Source organism: Salminus brasiliensis, chromosome 10 (genome assembly GCF_030463535.1).
Source record: "Salminus brasiliensis chromosome 10, fSalBra1.hap2, whole genome shotgun sequence".
In the NCBI taxonomy this organism is placed as follows: Eukaryota; Metazoa; Chordata; class Actinopteri; order Characiformes; family Bryconidae; genus Salminus; species Salminus brasiliensis.
The window spans coordinates 419,089-432,763 of record NC_132887.1 but is presented as its reverse complement, the minus strand read 5'-3'; the positions used below and the strand labels follow the sequence as shown (position 1 = coordinate 432,763).

Genomic DNA, 13,675 nt, shown 5'->3' with positions numbered 1-13,675 from the left:
GAGCGCCCCCTACGCTTCCTGTAGTGTATTACAGTCTGTCAGAATGAGCGTGTGGATCATATGAACATTATAGAGCATTATAGAGCGCCCCCTACGCTTCCTGTAGTGTATTACAGTCTGTCAGAATGAGCGTGTGGATCATATGAACATTATAGAGCATTATAGAGCGCCCCCTACGCTTCCTGTAGTGTATTACAGTCTGTCAGAATGAGTGTGTGGATCATATGAACATTATAGAGCATTATAGAGCGCCCCCTACGCTTCCTGTAGTGTATTACAGTCTGTCAGAATGAGCGTGTGGATCATATGAACATTATAGAGCATTATAGAGCGCCCCCTACGCTGCCTGTAGTGTATTACAGTCTGTCAGAATGAGTGTGTGGATCATATGAACATTATAGAGCATTATAGAGTGCCCCCTACGCTTCCTGTAGTGTATTAAAGTCAGTGTCAGTGCAGTTCCAGTTCAGGGAGTAGATTTATTTTAATTAGCTGCTTAACTCATCACACTCCTCACAATAAATACTACCTGAAAATAGCAACCATCTAGAACACCATAGCAACCATTAGAACTACCTTAGCAATCTCTCTTGCAACTGCTTGGTATATCAGAGGAACCACCAGCAGGGTTATTATTTTTTGGTCCTATTTCCCTTATTCTGTCCGTGCGTGAGGGTCAGTGGAGCGGGTCTGTGTCCACGCTGCTGCGGGCAGATAGAGCGGGGCTGTAGGCCGAGCTAATCTGAGCTGCAGTGCTGTGGGGTGGAATGGGCTCAGTGTTTGAGTGGTGTAATTGCAGAGCTTTAGATATGGAGTGACCTGAGAGTGACCTGAAGAAGAGCAGCAGAAACGACGGAACCAGAGCTGGGTTCCTCATCGCCTCGTACCTTTCTAAACGCCACGGCTGTAATGAGGATATGAGGGCATACACCAGAACATTAAAACCTGCCTAATATTGTGCAGGTCCACTGTGTGCTGCCAAAACGCACTCTACACCTCAGAAGGTGTCCTGCTGTGGTCTCTGACACCAAGAGTAACGTTAGCAGCAGATCCTTTAAGTCCTGTAAGTTGTGAGGTGGGCGGGGCCTCCATGAGCATCAGTGAGAGGCTTGGGTGCTCATGACCCTGCGCCAGTTCACCGGTTGTCCTTCTTTGCAGCACTGTTGGTAGATACTGACCACTACATATCAGAACCACCCCACAAGACCTGCCTGATGTTCTGGAGATGTTCTGACCCAGTCATTATCTAGAACATCACAGTCTGGTTCTTGTCAAAGTGTCTCAGATTCTTACGCTTGTCCATTTTTCCTCCTTCAACATCTTCAAGAACTGACTGTCCACTCACACTCCTAACAGGAGCCGCCGGACCCAGATCATCAGTGTTCTCTACTTCAGCTGCAGTGGCTGTAATGTTCTGATGGGTGTAAATCATGCAGATTGGCTGAGGAGGACTCCTCGTGGGTGTGGAGTGTGGAGGAAGAGTCCGAGCTCTGTCAGAAACCTGAGGGTAACTTTTAACAGTGACCTTAGAAGTGAGTTCTCTCATTAGTGACGAGCTTCTACACACTTCTGTCCCAACCACGTCCCCGACAGTGTGTCCGCCTGAAGAGTGAGCGGAGGTGTGTGTGTGTGTGTGTGTGTGTGTGTGTGTGTGTGTGTGTGTGTGTGTGTGTGTGTTAAGGCCTGTGTTAAGGGCAGAAACTCTGGACTGTTATTGATCGATGTGTTTTTCACAGAGCCTTCAGCTTTGATTTGGGTTTTCACCTCAGCCGTCCTCAGGGACTCTCTCTCTGAGACACTCTCTCTCTGATACACACACACACACACACACACACACACACACACAGGGTCTGTGATCTACACACACACAGGAGATGGGCAGCAGGGTTATAACAGACAGCAGCCCTCTCAGGCTAGGTATCTCACCACTCAGAAAGAGCCTCATATCCCTGTGTTTTAGCTCACTCACATTCAGCAGGCTGACGATGCTCCACAAGGGGGCGCTGGTAACGGTTATGTAGCTTTAGTCATTTCCAGTCCCTCCCCAGTCTAGAACAACCCCATCACATGCTATCAGTGCTATCAGTGCTGGGAGGGTGAAGCCCAGGACAGCCTTCCTCATCTGCTAATGCTAACTGCTAAACCTGTCACAGCTGTGCACTTTGTGCTGGTCCAGGTGATCGAACCGGTGACCTTCCAGTCCCAAGCCCACTTCTGAAACCTTTAGATCATTAACTGAATGGTTTACCTTGGCAACCACCAGGAAACACATCATAGCTCCTCATCATTAACATCTGAGCAACAACCTAAAATACCATAGCAACCATTAGATGTACCTTAGCAACCTTCCTAGCAACCACTTGGTATATCATAGTAACCACCTGATAACACCTAAGCAACACCCTAGCACCCTCAACCCCAAAGGGTTCTCTAGATTACAGAATAAGGGTTCTTTGACTCGTAGCTTATTAGAAAGCTTTTTAAAGAACAAACAAGAGGAAGTGTTCTTTGAACTACCCCATTAAAAACGGGTTCTTCAGTAAAGACCGCACTCATGGAACCATTATGTGACTGCACACTTGACTAAACGGGCTCTGTGTAGTACTGATGAAGGGTTCTTTGTAAAACGTTTGGTTCTGTATAAAAGGCTCCAAAACCGTTTAACAATAATTAGGAACCTTCAAAGAACCGCTTTTGTAATGAAGCTGATTACGGTTCCTGATGAGAACATTTGGCTCAACTGGACACTCTTGAATAGAAGGGTGCCCCTCCGAGACCCTCTGACTGTATGAGAACCATTCCGAAGAACCACTGAAGCATTCACATCATTCTTAGAGTTATGGTTCTATGTAATGTCACTGACTTCACTAAAGAACCCTTGAAGAACCCCCCCCCCCTTTTTATAGCTGTATGTTAGCTACATTAGCCTCGTAGCTCCAGTGCAGAACTACAGAAGCTCTAAATGTTGGGCTGGTCGGCTGCATTTGCCCCCAGAACCTCTCCTCTGTAGGTGTTCTTCAGATAAACAGGTAGATGTTCATTAAGTGATTGATCGGGTATTGAGTAACCATTAGGTGATTGATTATTCGTAAGGTGGTTAATCGGGTATTGATGATCAGGTAAATGTTCATTAAGTGGTTGATCGGGTATTGATGATGGGGTAGATGATCGTTAGGTGGTTGATCGGGTATTGATGATGGGGTAGATGATCGTTAGGTGGTTGATCGGGTATTGATGATGGGGTAGATGATCGTTAGGTGGTTGATCGGGTATTGATGATTGGGTAGATGATCGTTAGGTGGTTGATCAGGGATTGATGATGGGGTAGGTGGTTGATCAGGTATTGATGATTGAGCTTACAGTATTAGTGTGAGTACACAGGTCTGTGTTCTAAGGAGTTGTTGTGGAATGTTCTCTCAGTGTAAAGCAGAACCGGAGACTCTGAGCAGAAGGAGAGAACATCAATCTCCTCATTTACTCCTCCCTCAGAGTGAAGGCAGAAGGTGGAGAAGACCGTAAATCACCACTGATTGTTGGTTCATGATCCTCAAACATGTAAAACATGCAGATGAACGGCGCGGCCTCTGTGCTGACAGGCCTGCTCCACACCTGCTCCTCTGACCTTCAGCAGAGAGCTACACCTCCTTTCTCCTTCATGAAGCACACTATCGTCTCGAGATTTACTCCACATACAACACATGTCCAAAAGTATCCGGACAGCTGCATATGTCTGACCAAGGTGTTCACATACAGCTGTGATCACATGACCCTAAGGTCACTGTACCTAATGCCAGGCGTGGGCTAGAGGGGTATAAAGCCCCCCAGCATTGAGGAGCTGTGGAGCATTGTCCACTCCTGTTATACAAGTCAAAGAACCCTTTCAGAACTATATAGAACCCTTTTTTTAAGAATGTATGGTATATGAAGCTGCATTGCCTCTCTTCTCTCTCACCCCAGACCTTGAGTTCAGTTTTCTTTTTAAATGCAGTTCAGTTAGGAGAGGGTTCCTCTTTCTCCCGGAGAGTGAACATGGAGAACCTTTAAGGTACTCAGGCGGAGCTCAAGGCCTGTGTTGTTGCTGCACTGTTTATACCATTGAAGAACCTGCTATACAGAACCTGTACAGCACCTTCATTCTGACCGGGTGGGGAGCCCGGACGAGTGAGGCGGCGCTGAGAGTTCTGATTTATCTTACCTACAACGGTTCCGGTTCTTCTGGTGGGAACCTCTGTTAGTGACGGCCCCTTTGTGTGGAGAATTAAAGGTGGAGGTGCAGTGTTTCATCTCCAGACGTTTCTCTCCACGCTGGATTTAGGTTCTGTTTCAGAGGCGAGTGTTTAAGCCATCAGCAGGAGTTCTGCAGGAAGCAGCGCAGCCTCAGTGGACTTCATAAATCTACGTTACTGGGCTGGTTCTGGACCTTGTTTAGACTTGCTGGAGACTCGCTGTGCTTCAGAGAGCCACCAGAGAGCCTTCAGAGCCCACAGAAAGGTCAGTCCGTGTGAAAGCCCTGAAAGCCTCTGAATCAGTGATGCAGTGGATCAGAACCGATCCTGGAATGTTTTAATGGATCAGGTATGAAATAAAGGTTTGTGCATCCAGGTCCGGAAGACACGTGCCCAGTTACTGTTTATTTACTGAATCTAACAGTGGAAAACTCAGGAGTGGGGCTCTGGCTTCAGGAGGTTGCTGGTTCGATCCTCAGTGATGTCACAGCCATTCATCAGTGTCCAGGTGTCCCAGAGAGCATACCTGCCCTCTCTCTCTCTCTCTCAGGTAGAAGCATTAGCAGGTCAGTTTGCTCATTTCCAGCACTGCTTCAGTAATGTAATAATTAATAATTACTAATAATTACTTTATTGGCTTTAACAATAGACAGTAAACACCCATTTACCACCCTGTTATGCAGTTTATCAGTGCTGTTTAGTCTGTGCTGTCCATTACACAGCTGGACCCTTTTTAAACACTGCTGAACTGAGCAAAGAACTACAAACACAGACTGAATCTGTGAGGAAAATCAGTTAGATATTACTATTTAATTAGTTCAATATTAAAAACACATTTAGAACTTTTAGTCTCTAATTGGTGCTGAATAGAACCTCACATTAGAACGCTGAACACTTCTCGATGTTTTAGGGATTATTAATCTCTCACTAAACTCAATAAACAATAAACCTGCCACTAATCAATCAAAGGCCACATGAAGTATGCAGTAATAACATGTCCATTTAGATAATAATTCATGCTCAGAAATTAGTAACAGGGTAACAAATGGTTTAATATACTTTATTACAACTATTAATGAAATAGTAGTGATTGTCTCACAGCAGAGCTGCAGGTGTGTTCCAGGAAAGGCCGTAACGAGTAAATCCTGAAATCTCATTCAGAACAAGACGTTAATAAACACCTTATCTGTCTCTGTTTAAAAAGCTGTACTGGAGACCTTCTGTTAATGGTGGATATTAGGTACTGAGAGCAGATCTGAGCTGATTTCCCTCAGTACGTTCTGATGTGTGGTGTAGGTGCTAGATAACTGTTCTCCTGTTCCCCGGTGGAGAGTATTTAAAGCTCTCTCCTGAGGGCAGGCTGACAGCAAGATGAATCTGACCAAGTGTTAGTGTCAAACAGGGGCGAGTGGGGGGGGGGGGGGGGGGGTATTCAGCTACAGTCTCTCACCCCCCACACACACACACACACACAGGATGGAGTGTCTTGTTGAGGAACTGTTTGACCTTGCAGTGCTCTCAACTCTGTTTATTACCCGTCTCTGTGCCGGCTGACCGTGAAGCTGGATACGTTTCCCCCCAGATATTCATATTACCACCCAGATATACCCCCCAGATATACCCCCCCAGATATTCATATACCCCCTAGATATACCCCCCAGATATACCCCCCCAGATATTCCCCCCCAGATATTCATATACCCCCTAGATATACCCCCCAGATATATCCCCCCAGATATTCATATACCCCCCAGATATACCCCCCAGATATTCATATACCCCACAGATATTCCCCACAGATATTCATATACCCCCACAGATATACCCCCACAGATATACCCCCACAGATATACCCCCACAGATATTCCCCCCCAGATATTCCCCCCCAGATATTCATATACCCCCTAGATATATCCCCCCCAGGTATTCATATACCCCCCAGATATACCCTCCAGACATTCATATACACCCCAGATATACCCCCAGATATTCATATACCCCCAAGATATACCCCCCAGATATACATATACCCCCAGATATTCATATACCCCACAGATATACATATACCCCCCAGATATACATATACCCCCCAGATATTCATATACCCCCCAGATATACCCCCAGATATTCATATGCCCCCAAGATATACCCCCAGATATACATATACCCCCCAGATATTCATATACCCCACAGATATTCATATACCCCACAGATATACATATACCCCCCAGATATTCATATACCCCACAGATATTCATATACCCCACAGATATACATATACCCCCCAGATATTCATATACCCCCCCAGATATACCCCCCCAGATATACCCCCCAGATATACCCCCCCAGATATTCATATACCCCCCAGATATACCCCCCCAGATATTCATATACCCCCCAGATATACCCCCCAGATATTCATATACCCCCTAGATATACCCCCCCAGATATATCCCCCCAGGTATTCATATACCCCCCAAATATTCCCCCCAGATATTCATATACCCCCCAGATATTCCCCCAGATATTCATATACCCCCCAGATATGCCCCCAGATATTCATATACCCCCCAGATATTCATATACCCCCCAGATATACCCCCCCAGATATTCATATACCCCCCAGATATACCCCCCAGATATTCATATACCCCCTAGATATACCCCCCCAGATATATCCCCCCAGGTATTCATATACCCCACAGATATTCATATACCCCCCCAGATATACCCCCCCAGATATTCATATACCCCCCCAGATATACCCCCCCAGATATTCATATACCCCCCAGATATACCCCCCCAGATATTCATATACCCCCCAGATATACCCCCCAGATATTCATATACCCCCTAGATATACCCCCCCAGATATATCCCCCCAGGTATTCATATACCCCCCAGATATTCCCCCCAGGTATTCATATACCCCCCAGATATTCCCCCAGATATTCATATACCCCCCAGATATGCCCCCAGATATTCATATACCCCCAAGATATACCCCCCAGATATTCATATACCCCCCAGATATTCATATACCCCCCAGATATACCCCCCAGATATTCATATACACCCCAGATATACCCCCAGATATTCATATACCCCCAAGATATACCCCCCAGATATTCATATACCCCCCAGATATACATATACCCCCCAGATATCCATATACCCCACAGATATTCATATACCCCCAGATATACTCAACAGATATTCATATACCCCCATATATACCCCCCAGATATTCATATACCCTCCCAGATTATTTCCCCAAGTATTCATATACCCCCCAGATATACCCCCCAGGTATTTATATACCACCCAGATATACTCAACAGATATTCATATACCCCCCAGGTATTCATATACCCCCCAGATTATTTCCCCAGATATTCATATACCCCCAGATATTCATATACCCCCAGATATACCACCCAGATATTCATATACCCCCCAGATATACCACCCAGATATTCATATACCACCCAGATATACCCCCCAGATATTCCCCCCAGATATTCATATTCCCCCCAGATATTCATATACCCCCCAGATATTCATATACCCACATTGACTCTCTCTCTCCCTGTCTCTGTCTGTCTGTCTGTCTGTCTGTCTGTAGGGGGGAGAAGCTTTTGAGATGTTCTCAGTGTAAGACGGCTCGATACTGCAGCGTCCAGTGCCAGGTAAGGCATTGTCCAATGCTCTCTGTCTCTGTCTCTGTCTCTCTGATGTTTAAAGCTCTCTGCATGTTTCCGGAGTCTCTGTGAGCCTCGATTTCTTAGTGAACACAGAACCCCTTTCCTGCAGCAGCGGTGCTTTCTGCCGTTTTACCACCTCTAGCATCTACATCTAGAGTTTTTAAATGAATACTTTTGCACAGTGTGTTAATGAGTGTGTCCTCTGTCTGTAGCTGTAAGGACGTGTGTACGTTGGTGCTTTAGGGGAGTAAATCAGGGGTAGAGGAGCAGATCTGAGCTCATTCCTTAGACACTGACAGCAGCTGTTTCTCGTTTTATGACCTACTTCCCCGTTGATATCCCATAATAACGGGTCTGCCCCCGCGGCCTCCTGATTTTTCCTTTTCACGCACTCATGAGGCCAAAGCGTGGGCCCTCACACAATTACACTCTGCTAATGGGTCTAATTCAGAGTGTGTAATTTCATAACTGCTCTCTTCCAGCTGGGCTGGAGTCTCTGAACACCACACTCAGAGCCTGTGCTCAGATCAGTGGAAGAACCCTGTTATCTGGGGTGTGTTGGCAGAACCTGGAGGTACGATATGCATCAGGGTACAGGGGTTACGATACTGTACATAAGGCTTTGGTTTCATTTTTGATCAAATTCAAATATTAATAATTATATTAATGTAACATATAATATAACTTATTAATAGTACAAAAACATAAAATCTGAGTAAAAGACCTTGTCCAATCAGAACCATGGGACACTGCTCTCTAGTGGTCGGGGTTTATGAACCAACACTAAATGAACCACTGTCTGACCCCAGTCCTTACCTCTAATAATCATAAACATCATTAATAATTAATACTCTCTCTGAGAATCCGTACAGTACTGCTGAGCAGAATTGCAGTGCTGGCACATCTGTGTGCATGGATCAGAAACTGATTGGACCGGTGAGTCTAGTTGATTAGACGTAGTGTTTTACTTTAGGGGTTTCTTCAGCACTCAGCGTACGTTAAAATGGGGAGGGGCAGCATAGGTCAGTAGCCTGTACTAGTGCACATACTGTTCATCATTTCATTTAAAGGGTAAACTGTCATATTTTCTATTCATTACACATGAAGTAAGATATATTTGACTGTATTATTATTATTATTATTATTATTTATATATCTATAAATAGTGTTTTACTGTTGATCAGTGTGGATTACAGCTCATGGAAATAGTAATCCAGTATCTCACGTTATTATAATCTCTCATTTCAGGTAAATTTAAACTGTTCTAGCAGTGTTTATACAGCGTGTCTCTCGCCTCAGATTAGCACACAACCACAATCAGGGAGAAGATTGCTGACCTGACAGTTGCAGCAGATGACCATCAGCCCTCTTCACATGGAGGGTCAGCCTCCGAGTGCTCAGAGTGCTGGATCAGAGCTTATTAATGGACAGTTTACTGGAAAGGGAAAAGGGGGTGGGAAAAGGTGCAGGAGCAACAGGGATGACCACAGCCATGTAAGGACTGTCCATAAAAACAACTGGAACGTATTTGAGTCTCCAGTCAGGCGTCAGTGGTTATAGATATTCAGTTCTGCTGATTTTAACGGTTCCATGTTGGGTTCCAGAGTCGTCATGGTTTGTGAGAATATTCCATAAACAACATCTGAGTCTGTGTTCTCCAGAAATCCAGTCTGTCTCCAGATTCACACAGTACCTGATGTACCTGAAGGTTTTCAGCCCAGATGTGGTTTAAACAGAATGGATGCTGATTGGCTAGTAGTCTGGCTACTGGGTGCTGATTGGCTAGTAGTCTGGCTACTGGGTGCTGATTGGCTGGTATTCTGGCTACTCAGGTATTAAAATCTTTAGTCGTTTCCAATCAGGGACTTCACACTAAAGCTCCTTACAAACCCATTCATTCTGGACTCTCCCAGTAGCGCCCCCTAGTGCCTCAACAAACCAGAAGACATTAAGTGGTAGGCCTCTTCACTACAGATCTCTGGTTCAAACACCTTAAAGGTCGGAGTGCTGATACCATTACAAAGGGGTAAAGGGGCTACAGCACTGTCAACAACGCTGCCGTTATTATTTACACATGTGATTGCTTTCCTACAACATAAGGGTATCCAGCTGTGGTCTCTGAGATCTACCATCCTAGAGAGTTCAGATCAAACACACCTGGCTCTTTTATTGAGACGCTGCTCAAGGCCTTCATCTCCTGGGTCAGGTGTGTTGAGCTTAGTCTCTGCAGGCCAGTCAATCTCTAGGGCCAGGATTTGTCACCCCTGCTCTAAATGAACTGGATTAACTCATTCACTGTCCACCCCTCTGTCCACCCCTCTGTCCACCCCTCTGTCCACCCTGCAGAAGGAAGCGTGGGTAGAACATAAGAGTGAATGCTTGTGTCTGAAGCGTGTCCACCCCCGTGTCCCCACCGACTCTGTCCGGCTCACCGCCAGGATCATTTACAGGCTGGTAAGCTGCAGTCTAAACCACTGACCCACACTTCCACACCATGAACACCTGCGCTGACCCCTGCAGGTGACCCCCGCAGGTGTGTGATGTGCTCACGCTGCTGTTCTCTTCCTGCAGCTCAGTGATCCGCTGGCGGACGCAGGAGAGCTCTACTCACTCTCTGAACACCAGTCACGTGAGTCAGCCTCCTGTTCACACTCTGAGCAATTACAAGGGATTGGTTTTAGAAGTGTGTGTGCGCGTGTGTGTGCGCGTGTGTGTGCGCGTGTGTGTGCGCGTGTGTGTGCGCGTGTGTGCGCGTGTGTGCGCGCGTGTGTGCGCGTGTGTATGTTTAAGTGGAGGGTCATTAAGAACCCATCCTAACACACCTACAACACATACACACACACGTGATGTATGTATATGTGTGTATATATATATATATATATTTATTCATATGTAGCCTAACCATAAAATAAATTCTATGTATTCATGGAAACTAATGTAGTGTATCCATGGAAATTAGCGTGCCATATCGATTGAAGTGGACGTAGTGTGGCCATGGAAATATGTATAGAACCATGGAAATGGATGTAGCGTAACAATGGAATGGGTGTAGTGTAACCATGGAAATGGATGCGGATGTAGCGTAACCAGGGAACTGGATGTAGCATAACCATGAAAGAGAAAGTAGTGTAACCATGGAAATGGATGTAGTGTAACTGTGGAAATAGATGTAGCCTATTGATCCGTATTGTGTAGATGTGTGTCTCGGTTGTAGTCGTGCTACTGATGGATGTTTATCAATCAATTATTTTATTTATCAGTTCAGATCATAATTCTGTTGCTTTCATTTGGATTATGAGAAATGGACACACACACACACACACACACACACACACACACACAGACCTTCGACACACTCGCTCTCTTACAGCTCTCTCGACCCCGCTCTCCCCTGTACTTTCATAAAATGCAGTTTTTGTGGTTTACAGAAATTTGCTGTAAATATTGAGACCCTCAGGTCGGCTCTGTGGACAGATGGTAACCGGTGGTCCGGTCAGCGAGCCGCTGTTCTGTTCCTCTGTGTGTAGTTGGAGCAGTGTGAGGGTGCGACAGTGTGAGAATGGGGTGAGGACGGTGTGTTGAGGGTGATTTGTAGCGTGGGAGCGGGACAGATTTATTCTCTACAGATGAAAGGCTGGGTTTGAGATGATGAAGGGTGGTCCGGCTGTCGGAGCTGGAGCAGAATTTATTGTAGCGTTAGGACTTTTATTTTATTTTTTTCCTGTCGCTGCGCTTCTGGCTGCTGACCACGTTTTAAAGCCAGCCTGAGGGCCACGGCTGTTCACAGTAATTGGCTATTTTGTCAGAAAAAGGCTGCGCTCCTCATCCGAGCCCAGAACCCGCTCAGCCAGAGGTACTGTGGCCACTGGAGTGGAAATCACAGCCAGGCTTTATAAAAGCATTAAAGCGATACTTCAGCGTCAGGCAGATTCCCCTCTGGTCCATCAGGCGAGATGTGTCCTTTTACTCTGGAGCTACGAGGCTACGAGCAACAATGCTGGAATTCTTTTATCTGATAAATTAATTAATTAATATGCATGAGCTCATTAAAATGCAGATTTTGATTGTCTGTCATTGAAGTCACGTAAAAAAGGCAGAACAGTTCAGTTCTTTGCAGTCAGTCATCCTGCTTGAGAGGGTTTTCCGGGTCTTCTGCAGCCCCTCAGCTGCTGCTGCTTTCTGCTTCAGGTTTGTTGGGTGGAGGTCGGGTGAATATTCCATTTATTTGGGTTCAGAAGTTGTTGGGTTGCTTTGGGGGTGTGTTTTGGCTCATTATCCATCTGTGCTGTGAAACGCTGTCCTATCAGTTCTGCAGGATTTGACTGAATCTGAGCAGAAAGTAGAGCTCCACACTTCAGAACCCAAACAGAACCCACCCTGTTCCTCATATCAGCAGAACATTATCAATAAACACCAGTGACCCGGTTCTACTGACAGCCATTCATGCCTTTACCATAACAGTGCCTCCACCATGTTTGACAGATGAATGCTTCAGATCTTGAATCCTTCCTTTCCTATGTACTCACAGCCTCAACTCAGGAATGAGTGCTATGTATCGTATTGATCGTATTGATCGTATTACAGTAAAAGTTTGGTTTGATCAGAGCAGGGAATCTTCTTCAGATCTGATGAGATGCTTAGATCTTTTCTACATGTCAAATCTGACTGTTTCTGAGGGTTCCCAGTGGTTTGGATCTTAAAGTAAACCCTCTGTATTTACACTCCTGAAGTCTCCAGGTTGCAGGCAGTGATCCCGCTACCTTCTCCCACTAGATGCTTTCTTTACTTTCTTAGTAACAATGACTCTTAGTAGTTATTTTCTACTTCTTCTAGAGTTTTTCTCTACATTTCCTTTTAAGAAGGAACCAGATTGTTGATTTGGCTCCTAAAGTTTCTACTCTCCGATTGGTTTGTTTTGTTTTTACTTAAATTTTTATTTTACTTACCTTTGTTTTTCTGTTTATCACATGGTACCTTATTTTATTTTCAGTTATTTTTAGCATTATTATGATTATTATTATTATTAATTTGATTATTATTATTTCTGTTGTTTGCTATTTGATCTAATTTTTCTGTTAATTTTTATCGTTTTATTTTAAAAGCTGATTTTGACCTTTTATTTATTTTAAGTTATTAAACATATTTTTAAATTTAATTTCATATTTATACAGTTTAGTCTCCTAATTATGCTTCTCCAGTTGATCAGAACTAATGCTGAAGTAACTGCAGCCGGCCGTTAAGTCCAGTTACTTTGAGTCTGTGAAAATGGTGGACTGTGTAATTCCTAAACCATTAAGCTGTTTAATTAAAGCTGAAGGTCTGAACTTCAGGCTCATCTCAATGCTGTATTCCCACTGAGGTACAGACACTATCTCACTGTCCAAATACTAATGGACCTGACAGTAGATTGGCTAATATTTTACAGCCAAAGAGCCACTGTTGTTGTGTGTGTGTGTGTGTGTGTGTGTATCAGGTACAGTGGTATTATTGGGAGTTTTACACAGGTATCACTGCTATACTGAGAGTGGGCCCACCGCCAACAAATATGCGGACGAGCGGCTCTGAGCGGTCAGAGACTGACCTCAGATGAAGGACTGGTGTGTGTGTGTGTGTGTGTGTGTGTGTGTGTGTTTTCAAGGTTGTGCTGCTCATTAACTGAATCTGATGTATTAATATTCAGTGTAATTCCCAGTGTCACTCATTCAGTGGATTTTATGTAAATGAGGTTCACTAATTGAAACCGTC

The 13,675-nt window shown here is 44.8% G+C and overlaps 1 protein-coding gene across 1 annotated transcript in view; it reads left to right on the top strand.

Annotated features, from left to right (window-relative positions):
* Positions 1–13,675, top strand: part of smyd3 (SET and MYND domain containing 3) — a 146,312-nt gene that overhangs the window by 14,411 nt on the left and 118,226 nt on the right. The window contains exons 2-4 of the mRNA XM_072690219.1: positions 7,852–7,915; positions 10,277–10,384; positions 10,502–10,559. Coding sequence (XP_072546320.1) covers positions 7,852–7,915; positions 10,277–10,384; positions 10,502–10,559 — 230 coding nt within the window. The remainder of the gene's footprint in view (positions 1–7,851; positions 7,916–10,276; positions 10,385–10,501; positions 10,560–13,675) is intronic.